The sequence below is a fragment of the Panthera onca genome, chromosome C1 (assembly GCF_046562875.1).
Source record: "Panthera onca isolate mPanOnc1 chromosome C1, mPanOnc1 haplotype 2, whole genome shotgun sequence".
Taxonomy (NCBI): Eukaryota; Metazoa; Chordata; class Mammalia; order Carnivora; family Felidae; genus Panthera; species Panthera onca.
Window position 1 is genome coordinate 53,917,623 of NC_138346.1, and position 26,604 is coordinate 53,944,226.

Sequence of the window (26,604 nt, forward strand, 5' to 3'; positions counted from 1 at the left end):
TCTGGAGGACCCAGTCATAATTCATCATAAGATGAAAGTATTATATTTGGGATGGCGCACAAAGAATAGCAGAGGCACAAAAAATCCACATGAACAGATAAGTCTAGGCCTTGATATCACCCTTCAGTTGCATCAACACCCTCTCTCAGCTTGTACTGATGGCCATATTCGGGTAGGGGTGGTGTCTTGATCACCAGCTGAAGAAAGAAAAAAATGGCTGAGTTTAGTTTACAGATGAATTGGCTAAGTATGTGGATGAAACCTGAAATTGGACAGCAGTACAGGCTCACTCGCAAATAGTTTGAAGACAGGAGAGCTTCCTAATGGGCAGAGCTTCAGGTGGTGCACCTGGTCTTCCGCTTTGTATGGTAAGGAGAAGTGGCCTGATGTCAGGGCATAAATAGACTAATAGGAAATGCCAGTCAGCCTGGCTGACTGGTCAGAAGTCTGAAAAGAAAAAGATTTTAAGAATTGCAGACAAGGAAGGGCCCCTTGGTGTCTCAGTCAGTTAAACGTCTGACTTCAGCTCAGGTCATGATCTCACGGTCTGTGAGTTCGAGCCCCACATCGGGCTCTGTGCTGACAGCTCAGAGCCTGGATCCTGCTTCAGATTCTGTGTCTCTCTCTCTCTCTTCCCCTCCCCCACTCACACTCTGTCTCTCAAAAATGAATAAATGTTAAAAAAAAAAAAAAAGAATTGCAGACAAGGAGGACTTAAAGAGTTAGAGGCATGTGGATATGCATAGCATTGTGAGTAAAAAGTGTGAGGATCTTTTTATCATACATCAATGTCCACAAGAAAGCATACATTACAGAAGAAGTATTAAATAATCAAATAAACAAAATTACTCAGCTAGTTGATGTTAGCTTGTCTTTGTTAGCAGTCACTACAGTGCTGGCACAATGAACACTTGAGTGAAAGGTTATGGTGGCAAAAATGTAGTCTTTGCGTGGGGTCCATCAGCATGAGGCCCATTTACCATAGTTCACCTACCTATGATACTGCCTTATTTGCAAGTTCAACCTGCCAGCAAAAGAGAGCAATGTTGAGCTTCTAATATGTCATCACTCCTTTAGGAGATCAAGCAGCCATTCCATGCCAAGTTGACTACATTGGGACCTTTCATCCTGAAAGGGGCAATAGTTCAATCCCATGGGAATAGATTATACATACATATTGGGTATATATTTGCACTTCATACCCACAAATCTTTATCCAGCACCACCATATAGGAACTTATACAATGCCTAATTCACAGACATGGAACACAATACAACACAGCATCCAACCAGAGAAATCACTTCACAGTAAAAGTAGTGTAGGAAGTGCCTGTGACCATGAGTTCCACTGGGTGTATCACATGTTGCATTTCCCAGAAGCTGGTGGCCTAATAGAGCACTGGAATGATCTGTGAAGGGTATAGTTCAAGCACCTGCTAAGAGAATACTCTACAAGGAAGAGGTGCTGTTCCCCAGCGTACAGTAGACTTTAAGATGGCTTAGAATCTCCAGTAGGAACAATATATGGGTCCACAAAACAAGGGATTAAAACAGGATTAGCCCCATTTACAATCATTCCCACTGACCCATAGGGAGACATAGTGGTCCCCAAACCTGCAACTCTGACCTTTTTGGAATCAGAGGTCCTAGTCCCCAAAGGTGTTATATTCTTGCTAGAGGACACAGCAAGAGTCCCATTGAACTGAGCTTCATCTGCTGCATAGGCACTTTGGACTTCTTGAGTTCAGGGAAAAGGAGGCAAAAAGAAGAGTTAACACCTTGGGAGGAAAAGCTAACTCTTATCATCAGGAGAATGTAGGCTTGATGTTACATAACAGGAACAAGAAAGACAATGCGTGACACTCAAGTGATCTATTTGGGCAACTCTTAGTGCTACCTTGCCGAATAGTGAGTGTTAATAGCCAACTGCAGCAGCACCTGCATGAGAAGGTGATTATTACTAAGGGTTCAAATTTCTCAGGAACTAGGGTTTTCACACAACTAGTGTAACTACCAAGACCAGCAGAATTGGTAGCTGAGAGTGTGGGGAATTTAGAATGAATAGTGGAGGACAAAGGCAATGGTTCAGCTGTGGTTCAAAACCAACTGCAAAGATGGGGACTATAGTTTGTCCCACTAACTTCTCTCTACTAAGTTTCTTTTCAGGAAAAGAAGCCACTGGAACCCTAGAGGAATTGTTCTCTGAATGTGTATACAGAGTGGATCTAAATGGTGCAAGGGGTTGACTGTGACAGAGAAATTCTGTTCAGATACCCTTTCAAGAAAAGGCTCTTTGCCTAGCTGCTAGGAGTAGTTAGGTAACACCATTCAAATGTTAATACTTCCAACTGTATATCAGGTTTTGAATGGTGGCCACATTTTTCTTGGGGTGGCTCCAGCCAATGACTGAGCAAAACTGTGTTACAAGGGCCTAGCCATTTTTATCCCAGTGTGGGACTCTTCATCCCAGCGTGAGACTCTTCATCTTTGCTCTGGAGTTACCATACCCAAGCCAGTTTCCTCCCTTTTACTTTTACTGTTTTACATTCTTTTTTAAAGAGTTTATTTATTTATTTATTTATTTTTGAGAGAGAGAGAGAGAGAGAGAGAGCGTGAGTGCACATAGGGGAAGGGCAGAAAGAGAGGGAGAGAATTCCAAGCAAGGTCCACACCGTGAACCCACAAACTGTGAAATCATGACCTGACCCAAAATCAGGAGTCAGAGGCTCAACTGACTGAGCCACCAAAGCGCCCCTGTTTTACATTCTTAACCCTATGTCACAGTTTGCTTCCTGGATTCCAAAACGACAAACCTCGTCTTTTCCAGCTCCATCTAACTACCCTAGCTTCAACTCTAACTTTCCTATTGCTACTGATAATTGTAGAGGTGGTATTGTGCTTCTTTTCAGTATGGATACAAATGTTTACCAGATTCATCTCCTATGCCCTGTATTGGTACAACTGAAATCTATTCACTTAAATATTTAAAGACACCAAAATGTGCCTTTATGGTCAAACATGTTAGATAGGAAAAAAAAGGATGGATAATACTGTTATGTAGTAAGAATTATCTCACATACATCAAGTGTATCAACGAATTCAATTCTTAAGAGTATTCTATGGGATGGGCACTTCCCCCCCCCCCAACATCAGAAAATGGGCACACAGTGTTAAGTAAACTGCCCCAGAAAAATTATCCATGAGTATATCAATAGATTTAAGAGTTAAACATAAATAGGACTTCTCCAGTATCTTTATCTGTAATCACTGTACTCTTCTGCCTCAAAGAAAGGGTTACTCGCATGAGTACTCTAAAATCCTAATAGAGAAATGTTTGGATAAACCAGGCCTGGTGTACACAAGGGTGGGGAGAATAAAGATATAGTTGCTTTAGGAAAAGACAGTTTCCAAAACAGTAACAAGCAGTTGAATTTTTTTAGGTTTTGTTACTCTTGAAAAGTAAAGCATAAGAAAACAATTTCATGAATTACCTCTGATCTCTGCACAGTTCGCTATTTCCAAGTTGGCCAGCCAATCTCCTTATCCTCACGATGCCGTGCCAGCTGGTACCTTAAACTCAATTAGAAGCATCATCTTCTCTACAAAATTAGCTTTTCCTCATTACTTCACTTTGTGGTCCAAAATCCTCCCGTTCTCGCAGCTTGAAATCTTGGGACTTAGTAGGCACTTAACGTTTCCTAACATTTTTCCTTATATAGGCTCTTGATCTAACTACTGCCAAAAGTCTGTCTGCTCCTCTTAAAGATTTCCACAGAAAAAATGACTACTGAGGTCTACTTCTTGCCAACTGCAGAGAAAGAGCTTTAAAGTAAATTTTGAGAAATCCTCATCACTATCAGCTTTCAGATGAGCCGCCTGGATGTGCTCTCGGGAGCCTACTCAGAAGAACTACAATTCCCGTCGTACATTGCGACCTTCTAAAAATTACAATTGACGCGTCATTTCCGTCCTTACTGGCGGCGGATGCTGGACTTTGTAGTTTGCGTTAACTTCTCTTTTGTCGCCGTCTTGGAAAGAGGAAATTGTGGCCAGACCAACTGCTCTCAACGTGGTATTAAGTTATGGTATTTAAAGTAAATTAACAGGATAACGTTTTAAAGTGAATTTAGCGTCAGGTTTGTATTTCACGTTCCGCCTTCCTCGTACTGCCGGGGCCGGAGAAGGGGAAGTGACGTGCGTCCGGTGTAATGGCGGCGCGGTGGAGCTCCAGGTAATTACCGAACTCCGTAGACTCGCCTCAGGCAGCGAACCAGATTGGGGGTGGCGGGTTGCCGGACCGGGTGGGAATAGAAAGGGAACTAGGGGGTGAGTGAGGATTTGCTGGTACCTCCGCGGGCAGCTCGGAGGTGTGCGCGCCGGCCCCCGAGACTGAGGTGTGAGTGCCGGTAGTGCGGAGGAGTCTGAGCGGGTAGGGAAGGGGCCGTGAACTCCGTTCCCGCCTGCGCGGACGGACCTCGCTTCCTGGTGAGGTTGCTGCAGCTGTCTGGCCGTGGTGTTTTTGTTGCTCAAGTCTAGCACCAGCGCCTGGGCCTCTGTCTTGTCGGCGGGGATCACTTAGAACTTCTCAAATCCTTTAGGTTTCCCGAGGCTCCTTTTTTCCCGGCCGGGCCCCAGGCCGTGGGAGTGGGATTAAGGAACTGTGGTTAGTTAGAAAATAGTGGAAGTTCCACTGTTACGCCTCCATCCAGCGTATATCCCTGTGATGGCTTCTTTACATTTTCATTAATCGTTTCTTTTTCATTCATTTGCCCTGTAAATACTAGATGCTTTCTAGTGTTTAGTCCTGGGGGCTCTTCTCTGTCGTCCTTTATCCTTCCATAAGTTGATCTACCTCCAGTAAGGTACTAACTCTCCAACTTGGATCTCCAGTATGTCCACCTCTCTGTAGAGCTCCGGATCCTACAATACACTTGTGCATATCGCTACCGTAATAGTTAATTTTATTGAGTCTTCACTGCAATAACCGCTTTACCTATTTTCACTTCACCCTCACAACACCTCTTTGAGATAAATAAGGAAAAAAAAAAATGAAGAAAGGATGTTCTAGATGCAAGATAGAGGTGATTGAAAGCATACTAACAGTTCCTTTTACGTTTTGATATGTCCACAGACTAGCAATAGCAGATAGAAAAACAAACTTGGCTTTCAGAAAACTAGTTAGCCTGCCTCCTCATCATGTTTAAACTTGTTTTAGGATTGCCTGTGAATCTGGGAGTTAGCCTCAATTATCCTTCTCTAGAAAAGCGGATTTAGAATTGGCATTAAAAGTGTGACTTTGTTCTTAGAAGCATTGTGACAAACAGCATCTGTAGGAGGAGGAGACCTGCTAGGGTGGGTGCTGGGTGATGGACTCCTAAGCCAAAGATTCCAGTCTTGATTCAGGCCTTAGAAACTCTGTCACTTAGGCAGGTTACTTAACATCTCTAGTCTCAGCTTCCTCATCTGAAAAATGTGGATGATAATAATATCTAACTTAGTGGGTTGTTTTGAGGATAAAAATAAATAACAATGCTTATATATAAGGCCTGTGTACAGTGCCCGGCCTACAGTGTTAACTATTATTGTTACTGTTGTAATATAGTTGATGAATCCTCTATGCCTCAGTTCTTGTTCTTTGGTTTTGAATATTGCTCTTCCATGTTTGCGTGCCCATTCCACTTTCGTGGAGCATTTCCCACCCCGTTTGACTGGGGTTCTGGTTTGTGTTCTCCCTGATGATTGTACATTGCCAGGTGATTGATTGACAGTAAGTTGTACCTGAGACCATCTAAGAGAGCACACTTTTACAGCGCCAGTGCCTTAACAAAATTATTTTCTGTTTACTACCCACTTGTATCTAGACTGAATTTTGTATTACCTGGTATCTCCGTAACGTAAGTTCTAGCTGGCCTAAGAAAGAGGTGGTTATTGGTAATATAGCTGACCATACTGATGACTCTGTGGGCTTCCTTGTTGCATTTCTCTTCTGTAATGTTTGAAAATTTTAGCATGGGAGGGTGATGAAACAAAAAAGCCTCTGGCACATTAGTTTCATCATACTTCTGGACTGAACCTGTCACCTAAATATTTTATCTCAGTGTATACATTTCATTGCAGTGCCTACAATAAAGTGCGAATTTTCGAAGCATTTTCTTCCAAAATAATACATCAGGAGAGGAAGCAGTGGACTAAAGCAAGCCTTTGCTATTTGTAGCCAAGCTAGTAAGTGTTTTCCCAGAGAATAGGTAACAACAACAGCAACAACAAAAATGGTATAAATTACCTTGGCCTGGAGACATTAAGACTGCTGTGATTATAGAAGCTAATCGGAGGAAGAGACTAAGTGGAGAGTCATGTTTAACTTGACTTTAGGCCTAATTGAAATGGATCAGGATAGACAGAGTTCAGCACTTCCACCTGAAAGGTCCTGTGAGTTCTTCCCTCAATTATTTTATCAAGACGGTTTAATTCTAGACTTGGTGACAGGTGCCTCCGTAATGAAATAAAGTGCTTTGTGTCTAGGGATTACTTCATAAATTTCTCCGTGGAGACCACCACTTCCAAGTTTTCTTTAACACTTAGAACATGGTTGGAGTGCCAAGGTGGCTTAGTCTTTTAAGCATCTGGCTCCTCATCTCGGCTCAGGTCATGATAGGGTTTGTCGGATGGAGCCCCATGTCGGGCTCTGTGCTGACAGCACAAAGCCTGCTTGGAATTCTCTGTCTCCCTCTGTCTTTCTGCCCCTCCTGCGTGCATGTGCTCTTTCTTTCTCAAAATAAATAAACTTTCTTTAAAAATCTTAAAACGTGGTTTACTAAATAGCTCTTTAATTAATAATCAGAAAGGCCACTTTCAAAGCTGTGCTGAGTGTTGACAGAATGTATTCAGCCCATATACGTATTTAAGCAAGCTGAGGAACACATTTTGGGGGAGGGGGAATAAAGTGGTATGAGTATTCAAAGACATGAAACAGACTCAGTGATTAAACATGGTTTTGTAAGTTGAAGTAACTGCACCTTCAGGATCAGGTTTCCTCTTGCAGTGCCTTTAAAGGAACTGGTATTTTTTTCATCTTCCATAAATTGGAAATTTATTCAGCCCTCCAGGTTAACACGGGGTGAAAACAAGGGATGACCCCTGATAGTACTGTCTTGATGCAGTTGATGACAAACAGCTCGGGGCTTCCTAGAAGTCAGCATTGATAGTTAAGACAAGTCTGCTGTGGTATTCCTTGGTAAAAGCTGTCTAAGTATCATTATAGAGAGTTCTTTGTGGGAAGAAATAGGAATAATCAGGACACCTAGGTGGCTCAGTCAGTTAAGCGTGTGACTTGATTTTGGCTCAGGTCATGATTTAACAGTTAATGGGATCGAGCCCTGCTTCCGACTCTGCGCTGACAGCACAGAGCCTGCTTGGGATTCTCTGTCCCTACCCCACTCGCACGCATGTACACACACTCTCTCAAAATAAACACATTAAAAAAAACAAGGAATGGGAATAATCATTAGAAGTCCACACGCCCCCTTTTATGTTTAACTTTAGAATTGGAACCTGTGAAGTGGTAAGTACTGTCCTGGGTTCTCAATGTATAGCAGTGACCAAGAATCTCAAAAATCTTGTTCTCATTCAAGGTGTTTCATGCTTTAGCTTCATGAGTCTCATGTTCCATCTCATTTCTGCTCAATCTTACATTCACACCCTGTACTCAAACAACTGAGAATCCCCTAAACTCTTTTCTTATATCTCAGTCTTTACACATGCAGATCTCATTGCCTGAATGACCTCTTTCCCCTTTCACGCGAGAAGTGATTTTTCCCCCTTTCCTACTTGTACTTCAGCATTCAGCTTCTGGACCCACTTTCTTCTGTATGCCCCAGACCCACTTAGTTGCACTTCCTCTCTTCCAGGAGTACTGTGTCTATAACATTGCTACAGCACTTAAGACTTTTCTTCTCTCCTGACATTAGCAACTTTTCATTTCTCAGATCCCAGTTCCTTGTGCGCAGCTTAATGTATCGCCTCACTATTAACAGACACTGCCTTTGACCCCCTATTCTTAATTTGTTTCCAAAAAATAGGAGGTAGAGTAAAAAAACAGAAAAAGACCACAACCATACTGTTCTTTTTCTTAACCTTATACTTTCTTATTTTTTCTATACTACTTTACAACTTCTTAATAGAAGTGTCAGTTTTGGCTTATCCTCATCATTTTTGTTTTAGTTCCATTTACCTGTGTCAGTCCTATACCAAGTGTCTTAATTTTTATGACCTTACAAAAGAGACTCTTCTGCAGAAATTCAAACTTTAACATTAAATGAAAAAGAAAGCATTCAGTGGGTGATAAAGAAGCACTAAAGCTATTTCTTTACTACAAGACTGTTCTTTTACTATCAAGTAAAGTGGTGAGGGTTATGGTATAGATTTGAAATTTAAGTTTTTATCTATTTGTTATTGTGAAAATGGATATAAAACTTAGCTTAATCACTAGACCAAGAAAACCCATAATGTTTGTTCAGTGAATGAAGATGCTGGAGTTAGTGAGGAAAGTTCAGTCCTGTTGCTGTGCAGTTGAATTGTGAACCAAAGGGTGTGTGGAGAAACTAAGGCAAGACGAGGTGGGCTTAGGCTGTAAATACAAGTGACTGAGTGATACAAGTAGTAGCAGCAGACTCCTCCCTTAGGATTTGTTTTTATTCAGTAATTACAGGAAGTACTACTGAAGAACTCTTCTCTTAAAGATTTTTATATGGAAACAGATTGTTGATGCATGAAGCATTGAGACAGAAATTTCCATCCTAAAAGCTTAGAAGGAGGGCACCTGGGTGGCTCATTCATTTAACTATCTGACTCTTGATTTTAGGTCAGGTCATGATCTCATGGTTCATGGGTTCCAGCCCTATGTTGGGCTCCATACCAGCAGTCCAGAGCCTGCTTAGGATTCTCTCCCTCCTTCTCTCCCTCTTTCTCTCTCTTTCTCAATTTGCCCTCCCCAGCTTGCATGTGCTCTCTCTCTCAAAATAAATAAATAAACTTAAAAAAAGCTAAGTAGCATATTGAAACGATTATATCACTTTCTTAATTTCTTTGGTTAAATACAGACCAGTATGGACTGGCTTCATGATATAGGAAATGAATGAAGGATAATACCTCCTCTCAGTTTATAATGAGTAATTTTTATTAAAATGTTAAGAGCTTTTAGATTTTGTCTTTTTTTTTTTTTTTTTTACTAATCTGTGTCTTTTTACCATCGTCTTAGGATGTCCCCAAATTGGGGCTGTCTCCCCTACACAGAGTCAGAGACTAATCAAAGGCCTTTATATTTTGTTTATTCCTCATAAAAAGTCAAATAGTATCCAGGTACTATTTGCACACCTCCCAGCCCTATAATTGAACATGGGAATCTTCAGTCATTCAAATGGTTAGAAGTCAAAGAGCATACCTGGTATATGTATTGACTAGGAAACAAACAATAAGAGAGTACAGGTCCACAGTTCTTTATTTGTAATCTTAGAGCCAGAACTGTTTCGACATTCAGAATTTTTAAGATTTTAAAGAAACACAGTGCACATATATTTATGAAGTAATAGCACTTTTGGAATCCCAGGCAATATCTTCCAATCAAACACATTAATATTTCTACAGTTCAACAAATGAAGAGTCACATTTAAGTCTCAGGTTGGTGCAGGTCAAGTTTTGCTGCCAGATGAGTTTCCCACAAGCTTAAGAAAAATCTTTGTGGGGCACCTTGGTGGCTTCGTTGTTTGAGCCTCTGACTCTTGATTTTACCTCAGGTCATGATCTCATGGTTCGTAAGTTCAAGCCCTGTGTCAGGTGCTGCGCTGATAGGGTGGAGCCTGCTTGGGATTCTCTCTCCTTCTCTCTCTGTCCCTCCCCTGTTTGTGCTCACTCTCTCTCAAAATAAATAAACTGAAAAAAAATCTTTGTAAGTTGTGCTGAGCATAGCATAACGTATAGAGTTGTCAAATTCCTATGTTGTATACCTGAAACTAATATAACATTGTGTGTCAACTATCCTTCTATAAAAAAAAAAAAAAAAAAGGAAGGAAGGAAAAGAAATATTGTATTTTCAAAGCTTTTCAGATTCCATAATTGCAGACAAGGGATCATCACCTGTACCTGGTGACTTTTCCTTATAGTGATAGTAGTGTTCAGATGCTTTTATTTTCTTGAAATTGTGGACCTATGCTGAAATCAGATTACAACATCATTTGTCCTTGTGTGGTATATAATGCAGCATATTTCTCACCAATATGTATGCATTTTTAAAAATAACAAGAAACAATAGTAGGAAAGCAATTCTCTTAAAAGGATTTTTCCTTCAATACAGATATGTAAAGGCCATAGACATCTTATCATATATTAAGAAATGTGGCCAATCTGTTTTTCGTATCTTTTCCCTGGGAAGGAAAATTGCCTTGTGGAAGGGCCAGGGGCTTGGGTCCTCTTTGGGGATTTTCTTGAGGATCCTACTACTATCTCCTTCCCATTTCAGTTTTGTATTTAGAACATATTTAAACTAGTTTTTCTTTTGAATACTGTGTAATATTACCATTTTCCCTTATTGAGCAACTAAGATTGTTTTTTTTTTTTTTAACTCTGTTATCATGTTTGACATTTGTCAAGTGTGCTGTTACTGTGTAGAATGCAGTAGAGCAACCTGAAGGAAAGGGAATGGACTTTGTTGACTTCCTTTTAATTTATGACAGTTACAGCAAGTCACGTTGGTTGAGGATGCCTTGGGGACAACGGGGACAACGGTAGGAGTGCTCAACAGAAATCATTGAGAAAGCAGTGCATTACAGCCATTAGTTGACGTTTTCATCATCTGAACTTTTAAGATAATTACAGAATTTACAATTTCATAGTTTCCAGTTAACAATCTAAAGTGCATCCTACAAACGTTATTAAATATTTTGCCTTCTGATGCTTGCTGACACTGATGGGAAAATAATTTTTAAACTACCATCTTCTTATCATAAAATGCCCTCGTTCTTCAGGAGAGCAGGTGTGGTTTTGCTGAGTTGCTTACTTGTGACAAGGAGAGAGAAATTTAATAATTCATCATAAAATCCACATAGTGATACTAAGAAGAGCAGCGAGAGCTATAAACTCTAGATAAATCGCTCTCATTGCAGGAATTTCCAATTAGTCTAAGTATCAAGCATGCACATGTTGAACTCCCAGAATTTCCTTATGGGCGTATTCTGTATAAATCTGGACGATGATAGGACTTTATGCATTTTTTGTTAGAATTGTAGTAGCAGTCTACTTTGTAATATTGTCAATTTCACAGTTACATTTTGGGACATGGAAATCTAACAGAGTGTGCTTGATTGCCAGAAAATTATTTGGTGATGATGGTTGAAGGGTAGAAAGGAAAAGATGACACACACCGATGAGAAAGAAAACTCATTACATTTAGATAAGTAAGGTAATTTGAAATAAAATACACAGAAAATTGCTGTGTATATGTATGTGTAGGTAAGTTGAAAAGAGAAACCAGGTTTCAGAACCAAGGATAGCCAAGGAAAATGGTGAATCTTGCGCAGTGGAGTCAAGTGACTTATTTGCTTATACTGTACCTGGTCAGAGTGAATTCCGGCTATGCTAACTAAACAAAGGGAACCTTTAAAGTATTATTTTGCATCTTTAAAAAGAAGTGGGTAGGGCTTTATATTAATATCAAAACCTTTGCTATCTGAAACTTCGGAAAAATGGGTCAGTTTAGGATAGGAAGATTTTCTGTATAGTAGAGACTATATCTGTTTACATTTTATAGTTTACCAATATTGTATCCATATATTAATGTTGTCATTTTCATTGGGATGCAATATCAGATGATTTTGGCATCAGATAAACCATCTAGATTTTAGCTCTGCCATTTACTAGCTATAATTTACTTGGACACATTGTTTCAACTCTTTGAACCTCAGTTCTTCCATTGAAAATATGGCTAAAAAATTAACAAAGCAAGGTAATTGTGAGGATTGAATAAGAATATATAAATGAAATGCCTAGTGTTGTATTTTTGCGGCTGCAGTAATTTATCATTATTTATTGCTATTGTTATCTTAATCTAAATTACACATTTCAGACTTCTAAAGTATATGTAGTTAATTGTTAATCTCTGGGATATCTCAGGAATATCATTGTAATGTGCTATATAGACTCTATTAGTGTCAAGGGTAGATTTGTTTGTTGAAGAGCTACTGTGTACATTGGCAGTTCTCCCATTGGCTGGTTTTGAACGGTGATGGTTAGTCTACATTCACCACTGCACATCAGCTTCAGGACATTCATCATTATATTATTCTAAAATGACTTTTGTATCAATGGAATACATGTTTATAAGTTGAGGAAAATATTAAAGTTCATATATTACTAGCATTAGAGCTTAAAGTATCTCCATTATCAACTTGGGCACAGTATTTAGGTAACAGGTGATTTTGAGATGAGTCTTATTTCAGGTACATACTAAGATAAGTTCTCTTGGATGGAAAATATGTAATAAGGATTTAAGTAATTCTGAGAGTCTGTGTCCCCCCATATTTTCATTCTTCTCCCCCTCCCCGTCCAAAAACCATGATGTAAACATGCTAATAATTTTAGCAAGTTGATAATTGAACTGGATTAGAAAATGTTCTCTTCCATTATTTCATCCCTTATTCAGAAATAAGAACTTCAGCCTACCTCCATTTTAGAAGGAAAGTTGAGTAGAGTTTATTAGTCAGTTGAGTTAGTACTGAATTCAAGTTGGTAAAGTGGGTTCTACTATATAAATACATCCCATTTTAGAGAAGGGAAAGTGTTCAACTCAGGATCTAAACAAGGGCCACACACTAAATCTGTTGTCTCTTTTGTTCTATAATAGCTATCCTCCTTTTTTTCTTTTTTCTTTTTTCTTTTTTTGTCCCCCACGGCATTGAATTATTTGAGAAACTGGATCATTAGGCTTGTATGTGAAAGCTCACTAGTGAATAATCACCAATGACATACCTCATTAGCTGTCAAAGTTTAGTATTAATATGCAGCAAAGGAGACAGTATACTTTGGAGGACCATGGAGCATCTCAAAAAGGTGGTTTAAGAACGGGTACTTAACACACTATCTTTGTGAGACTAGAGGTTAGTTATCAGATCATCTTGGCAGTGATTGGGCAGAATTTGAATTTGTAAACTAGCGAGTTGCTGGGACAGTAAATGGTCATACCTTTAAAACTTATGGGTTCTTGCAGACATCATTTTGTGGTCTTACTTTGGAACAGATGGGTCTAAAGTAACTAGAAATAAGAGTATGACCTTAGCTAATCCATGATAAGTATATTGTGACTTAAACTGGCATAATATTTATGTTTTTCAAGTTAGCAGAATCCATTTTATAAGTAGTAGTTTCTGTTTCAGTTGTCAATTCTCCCTTCATAGCTGCCATCAGGGTTATTTTTTAACTTTATTAGTACCTCTGCTTACTCAGCCTCAGCTGCAGAACAGGCCATTATCTTCTGGAGATACGATCAATCAATAGCTACACTGTCTTTCAGTGGGTCATGATCATGTATCAAGTTTGTGATTGTCCTAGTATGTCTAGTGCCATGTTTTCTTGATGTTTATGTTAAACGATTGTTTGGCATCATGGTGGATGCACTGCATTTAAGACTGTAGAGCTCACACCTTGGTGATTGAAACATAGACAGACTCTAGGACCAGGATTATTATATTATCCCTTATTTCCCATAATCTGAACCTTTCGTAGGAAATAACCAAGTGACTTTTCTCACAAGTTGGATATGAGTTATTTTACTTTGTCAGTATCTAAAGAATTAATACCATATCTGGAGATTGTCAAGGACAAGGATTTTGAAGTACCATGATTAAAAGACCTAAGTGTCTACTAATCATTTAGAATTATGTTGCCCAATATGGTAATCACTAGCCAGCCACATATGGCTATTCAAATTAAAAGTAAACTTAATTATAAAATTAATAAAATTATAAAATTATAATATTAATTTTCTCAAATCCATTGGGCACATTTGAAGTGCTCAATAGCCACATGTGGCCAGTGGCCATTGTGTTAATGAAGTGGCTACTGACAGTGCAGAATATGAACCTTTCCATTAATGTAGAAAGTTCCATTATACAGATTTAGAAGCATCAACCAGCAAGGAGAGAAAAAATAAATAACCAAGAGGATAAAAAACAAAAATACACAAAGAAGTGCATTATCATCGGTGGTTTCTATCATCAGGGGAAGGAGGGCCTTATTCTGTAGCCTTGGTCAGAAGTAGTTTTCAGTGTTTTCTGCTTCTGGACCAAAAAAGTCCTTGAAATCAGTCGCAGGTGATGTGTGGTGGTGATGATGGCAGCAGCATCCATCAGGTTATTTCCTGTAAATAGTAAACAGAACTAGGTGGAGTCTTTCACAGATTCTTTTGATGTTCCTTCTGGACAATTCACTTCCTAATGTTAGTTTATAGAAGGAGTGTTTAGATGAATGTAGGGAAGCAAAAACTGTGTACAATAAGTAACTCTGATTAATTTATATAATAATAATAGAACCCAAAGAGAATGGAATCCTCCACTGAAGTATACTATAGTCTCAATTTTATAGGGACTTAGTCACTGGTTATCCTGGAAATAAGAACAAATTAAGGACATTCATAGTTTTCTAGGCTTTTAATTTTTCCATAAAATATATTCCAGATCTCACTAATTAAGCTTATTTAAACTTACAGGCAAATATTTTTACAGAAGTTATTTTAGTCTTTATATATGAATGTATATGAAATTTGTGTCCAGTTTACCTAGGAAGGCTGAACTTCTCTGTTGATGTAGGTTTTTTCTCTTCCTGTCTCAATTTTTCATGTTTTATATTAATTTTAAGAATAATAAAAGCATTTTATAAACATATTTTATCATCTGGATGACTCCATTTTAGTGCTTATGTTTGTTTGTGGCCATGTTGCAGTAGGTAATGTTACTTTAATTATCATGGCATATATCTTAAACTCCCACAGAACCTGTGCTACGGCAATCAGTGCATTACCACTGAGAATTTTCTCCCTATGAATTGTGCCCAAAATTTCTCATTTAAAAATCACTGCTATTGATATTCTTTTGCACGCATATATATGCTTCTTACCATTGAGTTAGTAAGGATTAATACATTTGGAATGTATGTGTTCCTTTCCAAATGATTTTTGACTAAACACTATAAAGGAGGTAGGCTATGAAGTCTCTGTATTTTACCTAAAGTAAAGTACAATTTTACTCTCAATTTATGGCAAATTGAGAACCAAGATTTCTCATCCAAAATTGGAAAGCTGAGCCAACCTGGTGATGAGTTGTATATTGGAAATACATCGGGGATACTTTCATGAAACCAGCATGCCTAGGCATCCCTTTTCCCCTACACATCTGATGTAGTAAGTCAGGTAGGCCCCAATATATGTACTAGTAATTCTATACACAAGTGTTCATAATTTAATTACTTTTAACATAATGAACTCGGGAACCAGTTTTACATTAAGTAATGATTTGAATGAAACTGGCATTTGCAAAAAAAAAAAAAAAAAAAAAAAAAACTTAACCAGCCACTTTGCTTGAGCAGCTTAGTGCTGTGCTTATCATTATAGATTTACTTTTTAGAACTAGAATATAAGCTCAATGTGGGCAGGGGATTTTGATATGGTTGTTCATTGCTGTCTAGCCAGTGCCTAGAAAGGTGCCTGGCAAAATAACAGAAGTAGTAAATATTATTTGTTGTTGAATGAGTGTATAGATAAATGATGCTGGGTGATAAAGGTGATAAGTATTTGTTAGAAATGATATAATGATTGGGCTAGTGGGGGTAAAAACCATCACCTTTAAGCAAAAGTTAATTGAGTGAAATTTTGAGTTTCATGGCTCTATACGTTTATAGCCATAAATACAGGAATGAGTCATGTCAAAAAAAGTCATGAAATTTGTGTAATACGGCACAGTCATCTTGTCTGAGAAGGCACATGGGACCTAAAACCCAGTGGAGACAAGATCATGCCTTCAGGGTCAGATCCACCTGAGGTGAGAGAGAAGTAGCTTCTGTTTGAGTTGTTTGTTCATTAATATTTAATATAATAACAGAGTTAGATTTAGGTCTGCCATCTTGTTTTTTTTTCCTCCTTCTGTTTTTTTGTTCCTTTGCTCTATCTTGCCCTTTTAAATTAATTTTAATTTTAAATTTTAAATTTAAATATTTTTAAATTCTATTTTAAGTTATCTACAGGCTTTTTAGCTATATTTTTTTAACATTACTTTTACAGTCATTGTTCTAGGGGAAACAATATGTATCCTTAACTTTCCATAAGTTTCTTAGATTTGATATTAATTAATACCACTTCACAAAAAACTTAGAAATCTTGGATCATGTAGGTCTATCTTACCTCCTCCTATATGTGCTACCTAATGTGTCTATTTCATCTACATACACTATAACCCCTCAAGATGTTTTTTTTAATAAGTGCATTTATTTATTTTGAGAGAGGGAGAGAATCCCAAGCAGGCTCTGCACCAGCAGCATGGAGCCTGACGCGGGGCTCAAACTCATGAACCGTGAAATCATGACCTGACCCAAAACCAACAGTCAGATGCTTAACTGACTGAGCCACCCAGGTGACCCTCAAGATGTTATTTTTACTTTAAACAGACCTATGTATTTTAAGTGAAGGAAAAAGTAGTCTTTTATACTTCCCGAAAAAGTCACCATTTCCAGTGTTCTTCATTACTTTCTGAAGTCTCCATTGGTGTCATTTCCCTAAAGCCTGAGAACTGCAGCATTTCTTGGAGAATGGGTCTGCTGGTGCTGCATTCTGTTTCTCTTAGTTTTCTTTTGTTTGTTTTAATTAGTAAATGTCTTTATCTTCATTCTTAATATTATTTTTGTTGTAATCTTAGGGTAGCAGGTTTTTTTTAATCTTTCAGCACTTTAAAGATTGTCTTCTAGTCTCCTTAGTTTCTGATGAGAAGTCAGAAATAATTTGAACAGTTATATCCCTGTATGACTGTGTGTATAGGCATGGTTTTCTTTATATTTATCCTATCTAGGATTATCTGTGCTTCATGAATCTGTAAATTTATGCCTTTTGCCAAATCTGGGGGGAAATTTGGCTATTTCTTAAAATATTTTTTTCGTATTCCATTTTTTTCCTTCATGAACTTTGATTACATGTAGATTAGGCCTTTTGATAATTGTCCTACATGTCCCTGTTCATTAATTTTTTTGTCTGTTTCTAGATTGGATACTTTTTATCTTTTAGATTATATAATTTCATTGACTTTCTCTTATCTCCATTTTGCCTTAGGTTTGGCTAACCAGTGAGTTTTTCACTTCATATATTTTTCAGTTCTAGAATTTCATTTTGGTTCTATTCTTTTCATTGTTGTTTTTGTTTGCTTTTGTTTGTTTCATTTTTGCTGAAATTTCCTGTCTATTCCTTGCAAGTGTGTTTTCCTTTGTGCTTTGGAATATGCTTTAAAAACCTTGTATGCCAATTCCAACATCTGGGCCATCTTAATGTTGGTCTTTGATTATCTTTTTTTTTAAAGATTGGACCACAGTTTTCTGATAACTTTTTTAATTGTATTCTGGTCATTATAACTGTTATGTTAGGACTGTACATTCTGTTACTTTCCTCTGAGGAGTGGTGACTTTTTAGACAATTAACTTGATTAGACTTAAATGGCAAATTCTGTCTCTTAGGCAGCTATTCATATCACAGTTCGGTTCTTTGATCCTGAGTACTGTTTTGTTCATGTGTTGGTTCAGAGGTGGTCAGAGATTTGGGCACATGCGGCTCCTCTTCTCGGGCTCTCTCCCTTCTGAGAGTCCCCTAGCAGCATGCAAATCTAACTGCAGCTACAAATACTTAATTGGTGGTATGCTTTAGGCTGCAATTATACTTTATACGTTAAGTTTGTAAAGAATCTCATATATATTGCTCTTAATAACCTTGATACCATGCTAACCACTGTAATAGAAACTTTTCTTGATTTAGTGATCTGTGTATATCCCTATCTGCATTGAATGATAGCAGCTCTGTGTCACTTTATAGTGTTAGTATTATTTTTGTGTATGTGGTCTAGTGGAAAGAAAATTTAATTGGGTGTCCTTAGGCTAAGTTTCCAGTTATAGGTCTGCCATTAACTGGTAGTATTGCTTAAGACATTGAAATAACTTATCTGACCTTCATTATTTTTATCTATAAAAAGAAGGAATTGGACTAGATAATCTATAAACCTTTCTGGCATTCAAGCTTAAAAATTTTCCTAGTTGTATTCAATTATTTTGGTACTGGCACAGTTCTTTCTCTGTATTTTCTACCTCTTTTAAATCTCTTATTTTCTACTCTTTCATTTGATTTTTGTTGATTTCATTACCTTACACCAAACCATAAACCATTTAGATACATAATTTTTTTTTTAATTTTTTTTTTTTAACGTTTATTTATTTTTGAGACAGAGAGAGACAGAGCATGAATGGGGGAGGGTCACAGAGAGAAGGAGACACAGAATCTGAAACAGGCTCCAGGCTCTGAGCTGTCAGCACAGAGCCCGACGCGGGGCTCGAACCCACGGACCGTGAGATCATGACCTGAGCTGAAGTCGGACGCTTAACCGACTGAGCCACCCAGGCGCCCCTAGATACATAATTAAAATAAAATACTTAAATGACAGTTCTGTGTTAACATAACTAGCAATTCAGCATTTTTCAAAAATTCCTAAAATGTAATTAACAGATAGATACTGGAAAACTTTTATTTTAGCATTTAACATTGGTGACTAGGTTTATTCTGAGCCAAATACTTAGTTCTCATGCCTGAATATATCTGAAGTCATGTACCTTTGATAGATTACATTAAAACTTAATTACTTATATTTTTATGCAGAGCATATTTATTTCTGAGTGATCATTATTACAAGATAATGATAATTGGATATTTCATTCTTAGTCTATATAGAAACATGGGATATTTTGTACTCAGTTTATATAGGCTTTATCTTACATCATTTCCTTTGTTTACTTGTTTAGTGTAATACCACAGCACTGTTTTATGATGTAGGTATAGGTTTCCCTCAATGAAAACGATTTGAATAAAGTTATCTGACATCAGTTATTAAATTAATTTTTGTTCCTTTCTGTCACTAAAATACCTTATGGTGTTTAATAATGTTATTATTTGCTCTCTTATTCAGAGTCTGTTCTACATATGTGTTCTTTATACATTGTTATGTGGAACCATTTAAGGACTTTTTTAATTTTTATATAATTATTGATTATATATCTGTGCCTAGTGATTAAGAAAAATAAGATGGTCAAGTGTTCATTGTGTGGAAATAATATGTTGTTATTTCACATACATTTTATCGATGTTAACAAAACTTTCTTTGGTCTATTTCACAGGTAACGTTTGCAGACAGAAAAAGTAAACTGTCAAGGAATTCATACTGTTTGGTACCGGTTATTTGGACCAACTTAAGGAGTCTTTGATTTATCAGACCACTGTCAACAAAAAATGAAAAGTAGTGTGGCACAGATAAAAGTAAGTGTTTGAAATTTATAATGAAGAACATAAGCTTGTAGTCCATTATCTGTCCTTTAATCAAACATGCATTTACATAAATAGGACATTAGAAACAGACATTGTACGCATATCTAACTTAGACAATTTCAAATGTAGATCCTTGGTCAGATAGAAGCAATAGTGAGCAAGAGGACAAGTGAGAAGAGAACATGTGGGACGTGTGCGCATGTATGTGTCCATGTACATGTGTGTGTATATCAATGCCTGCACAAATCAAGAAAGTGCATGTGAGTGAGCACATGCAGAAGAAAAGTAAATAACAGGGCAAGAGAATCCACCATTCTTAAAGAGCATACTTTCCTGAATGAGCATGAAATGGAGGACAGGTGTCTGCTTCCTCAGTTGATCATAGTTCCTGCATGTCTATCTACAAGTGAGCCTTTTATTGAATATTTCATATGCATAAATGAGTTCTTTATTCTGTGTCATCCTTTACTTAGACATTATAAATTCATTTATTTAACAGATAGTCACTGAATTCTTAATTATGTCCCAGTGACTGTTCTAAGTACTTTAGGTAAAATGGTAAACAAAACAGAAATCCTTGGTTTTGTGGAGTTTGCATTCTAGTAGGGGAAGACAAAATAAATTATAAAATTAATACATAAGTCATTTCTATGGTATGGTACAGTGTTAAGTGCTAGATTCGGGCTGTAGACAAAAGAAATAGGATAAGGTTGATCGGTAGCATTGGAAGTTGCAATTTTTAATAGGGACCCACTGAAAAAGTAGCTATCTGAGCAGAAACTTGAAGGATATGAGGAAGTCAGCCATGCAGATGACCAGGAGAATCATGTGCCAGGCAGAGTAAACAACAAGTATGAAGACGGAGTCTAGTGTGGCTGAAGCAGGCTGTAAGAAAGGTAGAGTGGTAGATACAGTCAGAGCAGTAACAGAACCAGTAACTCCATCTACTTTCAGAGCTGCTCCTCTGCCTGTTACTGGACTAGCAGGAGGAGAACAAACCATTCCACTTTTTTTCAGTTTCACAGATCTATAAACAGGCGCGTCATTTCTTGGGGCATAGAGTCAGTAAAGGGGAGGGTATATTTTTAATTATAGATCTAGGCACTGCTCCCTTCCTCTCTCCCCCACCACCCCTGCACCCCTAAACTTTCTTCTTTAAAGAGAACCAGTAGACCGAGCTTAACAGTGGACACCAGGCACTGAGGCAGGCTCTGCTGCAATCTTTTCTAAATCCTGTTGACTGTTGTACTGTCGAGCAGAAGGCTAGGTAGACACCCAGCCCGTCCTTGCATCTATTTTGGTGGGAACTCACTGTCTCAAGCAGACCCATCTGTCAGTAGATACCTTCATATATTGTTCTGGAATCTGCTTCCTTGGGACTTGTACTCGTTGGTCCAGTGGCACTTAAGCAGTTGATTAATTGTGAGCCTAGTAGGTTGCAGACTGTACTAAGAGCCGGGGACATAAAGAAAAAGGAGACCTGGTGTGTAACTGGCTCTTGACTGACAAGAGCACTCAGGTTTAGTCAGATACTTTTTTCACAGAGGGAGACGTGTTTAGTCTTTCTCAGGATCCTCTTCCTGCTCCTCTTATACTGTGCTTCTCCACCTTTGCCTCCTGTGGTCCTGCTGAGTCCTCTGTGGCATCCCCCTAGGCTGAGAGTGGCTATCTTCAGTCACATGCCCTTCAGGCTTGATGGCTCAGCTCTCTCTGCTAGTACTCAATCTAGTCTGCCTCCCTTTTTCCATCCTTTTAGCTACAGGCAGGTCCAAAAGCTGGGTGGGGCCCGTTTTTACCTCCGGTGAAGCTCACATCTTCCTTTAATGTTCTGAGGACTTACCTGCTAGGTTCAGGAGGCTTTAGCTGAGGATTCCTTGTTTTTCCATTGAGTCTTACTGCAGCCTCCTTAGCTATCTAGAAGGAAGTTACCCACCTATTGCCAGCCCTTCCTCTCCTTGCTCTTAAAGACTTGTTCCCTGCGGCTAATGGATGCTCAGAGGTCTGGATTCAGGGTTTCTGCTCCACTCACCTTCATATACTGCTCTGTTTATATTGTTAGAGACTATAGGTAACTGTATGATATAAACATTTGTTTTGCTTAATGAACAATTTAGAGAATTTTTTAAGGTAATTTTGACAATATATTATTTTCAACTGCTACTCTGACTTACAATCTGAACTTTATGATAAAGGAAATAGGAAAATTCAGGTTATTATTTGGATCACATGTCAAAAATGAGTGAAATCTTGTTTATCTACCAAATCCGAGTTCAAATCCTCCTCTACCCACTGTCATCCCTCAGTATTCAGTACTGTTCCCTACTCAAGATGTCCTGTTAGCACTTCTGTGTGTGCCAGTCACGTTAACTTGATCATATTTACGAAATTCTGATTCACGACTTCAATATTTTTGGTTTCCCCCCATGCCTACAACAGATGTTGCGGAGATGTGTTAAAAATCATTAGCAAAGAACTGAGGCCTTTTCCCTAATGTAATCAAAATAATTGCTGTGCCTTATAAAAGAAAAAGTAGACCATGCAGTTTTGTTGAGTTCTCTCTCTCCTCCTCCTGTCCTCCTCTTCCTCCTCTTCTTCCTCCTCTTCATCCTCCTCTTTTTCTTCTCCTTTTTATCTCTGTTGTTCTCTCAGGAACATACAATCTGATATGTTTAATTACGGAAATCTTTACAATCGTCTCTCTCCCATAAGATCCTAAGTTCACTGAGGGTTTTTCCTATCTTGTGTATCCTCCAGAGTATCTACACAGGAAGAGCTGTGTCCTGTAATAAATGATCAGTGAATACTATGTTTGATGTTGCCATGAATCTAATGAATCTTGTGCTCCATTTTAGGTTTAGGATCTTGGTGTCAGGTTTTGTAGAAATCTATGTCCTACATACTGAACAAATGTCCTACTTCATTGTGTTGCTAAGGGAAATAATTTTTAAAACTTTCTTATATGCATTAGAAACATAGAAACAGGATTTTAAGATAGTTGTATTCAGTATAAAATAGTAGCCAAACTATGGCTACTGTAAATTATAAATTTTGATCACATGCTAATTCACCTACATACAATAGTTTGTATATACTATTAGAAAAATTCAATAGTTGTGGGGGGAGAAAAATTCAATAGTTAATGAGATTGTTTGGCAATATATTTATGAGAATGTTAGACTCAAACTGCTGTTAATTAGATGTTCATAAAACAAGAAGTTGAAGTTTGTATTTCTGTGCAGTATAACTTTCTATTTTTTTTTAATTTTTTTTTTTACATTTATTCATTTTTGAGAGACAGACAGAGACAGAGCACAAGCAGGGGAGGGGCAGAGAGAGGGAGACATAGAATCTGAATCAGGCTCCAGGCTCCCAGCTATCAGCACAGCGCCCGACATGGGGCTCGAACTCACAAACCGCGAGATCATGACCTGAGCCAAAGTCAGATGCACAACCAACTGAGCCACCCAGGCACCCCATAACTTTCTATTTTGAAATGTTTCTTTTTCTTATTAAGGAGACAAGCATATAAATATGCAGAACAAGTTGCTCATTATTTGATTTACATTTTCTTAGATTTCTAGGTGAAGGTACTTTAAAAAAACATACAATTTTTCTTTTCTTATAATTAGGTAGTTAAAATTATTTTAATTCTAAAAAAAAAACCAAAAAACAAAAAACTGGTCAACATGAATTTTCACCAGTAATGTAAAAAACTTACCTATTTACAGAGATAAATATTTTGGCTTTTTAACTATATTTGGATTTTTAAATTAGGATGTGTTCTCACTGGATAGTTCATATCTCTCACTCCTGTGACCTGTCTCTTCAGTTTCATGTTACAGTGCAGTTACTTATTTGTATGTCTTTTTTTTTTCCAAAGGATTTGGCATAGGAGCTATCTCTCACAAATCGTGTTTTTCAAATCTTTAACATAGTGCTATACATATCAGACTTTCAAATGTTTTCTGAAAATAAAAAAGAATTTTCATAAATATACTAGAGTTGGTTTCTTCTAGCTGTTTATTCAGATTTACTACTGGATTAAAGTGGTTTTATAAGCCAAAGTAGATCCAAGGAGGTAAGTGCAGTATTATAAGACTTCGATATAACCACAGAAGTGAGCTCTTTGTGCCAGAAGACCTCTGGCCCTTAGTCATGTTTTTCACCAAGAAAAAACTTTGGTCTTGTTTTTCACCAAGAGAAGGTCTTTATAAAAATGATACTCTATACATTTATAATTTATTATATAGGAATAAAATATCAACTAAGTAACTTAGCATCACAAATTTGAGAATTATTTTCTTCTACCTTGAATTTTTCTTGTTTCAAAAAAGTGGTTGGTCCATAGTGAAACCAGAGATCTGCCCCAGATACTTACCTTGGAGGCCCTGAAAATTTTCTTTTATCTTATGTACTATTTAGATAACATGTATTATTCTTATGATTTAAAAAAATGTTTTGAAATAATTTGTACGGCACTTCTGTTTTTCTGAAAGACATATTTCATTTTCTGTGTGTTTTTATCATAATTTTTTAAATGTCCCCCCCCCCCCCTCTTTTTTTTCCCTTTGAAAGCATTCTTCTGGTCATGACAGAAGGGAAAACTATAATTCATATCAGAGGACCTCCTCTCCAGAAGACAGGTAAATAATTTTATGTGCTTCTGAAATTTAAATTTTTTGTAATAAGTTTAAGAAATTATTTAGCTGTTAGGTTCCTAATTTTAGGGTGAACAATTTATTTTTGATGGTTTTCAGTATTATTTGAATAAGCTTGAGGACAAATCATTTTTGAATGACTGTTCTGGTAGTTTCTAGTAAATAATTCTAAATTTTATCTAATTTTGGAGGTGAGAAAGAATAATTTCAGCATATCAAAAAATTAAAGTTATAAATTGAAATGAATACTAAATGAAAATTTATAAAATGGAAAACGGAGTTGAAATTATTTTGAAGTGTTGCTTTTGTTACCACTGTCCTATACATGGCTCTTAATAGATTTCAGAATGCTTTTATGTGTATCATATAATTGTGTTAAGATCAAAGATCTAGAAATATTACTATTGTTTTAAGTTAAGTATTTATTTTGAGAGAAAGCACATGAGTGGGAGAGATACAGAGAGAGAGGGAGAGACAGAGAACCCCATGCAGGTTCCGCCCTGTCAGTGAAGAGCCCCATGGGGGGCTGGAATCCACGAAACGTGAGAGCATGACCTGAGCTGAAATCAGGAGTCACATGCTTAACTGAACCACCTAGGCACCCCGACAAATATTACTATTAATGTTCATCAGGCATTCATAGTAGTACTTTGATTATTTTACTTAGTGAACTATGACCATTAAAAATAATTTATGAAGGGAAAAGCATCCTCTAAACCTTCTTTCAGTTGTCTGATCTCTGCCTTACCCCGTATGTACTTTCTTTCTTTTTATGCCACTCTGCTGTCTCTAAAAACTTTTGTTTCATTGACATCAAGTTAATTGTGATGGTTTGCAACTACTTAGTACTTTTCATCAATCATCTACTCTGTCTAAAAGAAAAAAAAAAAATCTCTGCATGTACTGATGCACACCTATATCTGTATGTATATAAATTACTTGTAGATGTATACAGTTGACCCCTAAACAGCCTGGGAGTTAGAGGCAGTGGTGCCCTCTGCAGTCAAAAATCTGCTTATAACTTTTAACTCCCCAAAAAGTGACTACTAATACTTTACTGTTGACCAGAAGCCTTACCAGCAACATAAACAGTCAACTAATATTTTGCATGTGTTATCTGTGTTACATACTGTATTTTTACAATAAAGCTGGAGAAAAAATGTTATTAATAAAATCATAAGGAAGAGAAACATATTTATAGTACTATGTTGTATTTTTTGGAAAAAAATCATGTATAGGTGAACCCTCACAATTCAAACCTGCAGTTGTTCAAGGGTTAACTATACATGAAATATGAATCACTATAATTACTGTGTATGTTACTATGTATGTTTATTATGTGTGTACATGTTTAACTTCTCTTAAGGTTCTCTGATTTTATTGTTTTAGGTTTAAGGCAGATCTTATACTGTCATCCTTGTTTGCTAATAATTTAAATCTGTTTGCACTGCTATTCGGTAAAGCAGATTCAAGAATAACAGCTGATGTTTTTTGGATGTCTGTTGGAGTGAGTTAAACTGTTCTTTATGGAGGCCAACCCATGACTTTGGTCTCATTTGTGGTTATTGCTTTGATAAAATGAGTCAACTAGGCAAACGAGTCATTTGCAGGGTGGCCTTTTTCATGCTAACTACATATGATATCCAGATATATAATCCTTTACTTGAGACAGTGTGAATCAGGATGACAGGTTTGGTTACGTGAACTCTAGTAGTTATTTTGTACACAAGCTGAAAGCTTCTATAGTCGAGACTAAATGAATGTCAAACCAAATAAGCTGTTTGTTAAAAATAGTTTGATAAGACATTATTCAGTCGTAGAGTTACTTTAGCATTACCAGTATATGACTTTGCTAAGTATTTATAACATAGTTGTTTTCATCTTATAACTTTGGTTTTCTTATTTTATGTGTTAGATATGCAGAACAAGACAGATCCCCTCGGGATAGAGATTGCATTGATTACAGCAGGTCGGACTATGAGCGTTCAAGAAGAGGACGATCTCATGATGGTAGCATGGAGTCGCGGTTAGTACTGGAAATTTTAACTATAGAAAAATCACACTCGTTTAAATTTTTTTTTACACTTCATAATGAAAACAATAATAGCTAATTTTAAACGGATGTTCTTAGGTTCCAGGTTTCTAATAAAGACTTCATGTGGATTAACTCCTTATTGCAGTAAATATATGAAGTAGATACTATTGTGTATTTTATAGATGAAGAAACTGAGGCATAGAGAATTAAGTCATTTGTTTTTGTTTTAGAAGCAAGTCTGTGGCAAGGCCAGGTCTGTCTGACCCTGAGCCTAAGCTCTTATTCATGATATGATACTGTAGTGCATG

General features: G+C 37.3%; 1 protein-coding gene across 3 annotated transcripts in view; it reads left to right on the forward strand.

Moving 5' to 3' along the window:
• Positions 1 to 3,987: 3,987 nt before the first annotated feature.
• CWC22 (CWC22 spliceosome associated protein) overlaps positions 3,988 to 26,604 on the forward strand; it is a 55,794-nt gene continuing 33,177 nt past the window's right edge. Inside the window, exons 1-5 of one of the 3 annotated variants that reach the window (XM_060622020.2) lie at positions 3,988 to 4,231; positions 15,940 to 16,079; positions 19,456 to 19,594; positions 24,179 to 24,246; positions 26,177 to 26,287. In XM_060622020.2, coding sequence (XP_060478003.1) covers positions 19,568 to 19,594; positions 24,179 to 24,246; positions 26,177 to 26,287 — 206 coding nt within the window. In that variant the 5' untranslated portion in view covers positions 3,988 to 4,231; positions 15,940 to 16,079; positions 19,456 to 19,567. Of the gene's footprint in view, positions 4,232 to 10,730; positions 10,779 to 15,939; positions 16,080 to 19,455; positions 19,595 to 24,178; positions 24,247 to 26,176; positions 26,288 to 26,604 lie in introns of those variants that run through there. The other 2 variants (XM_060622018.2, XM_078451128.1) reach the window with 2 other exon arrangements.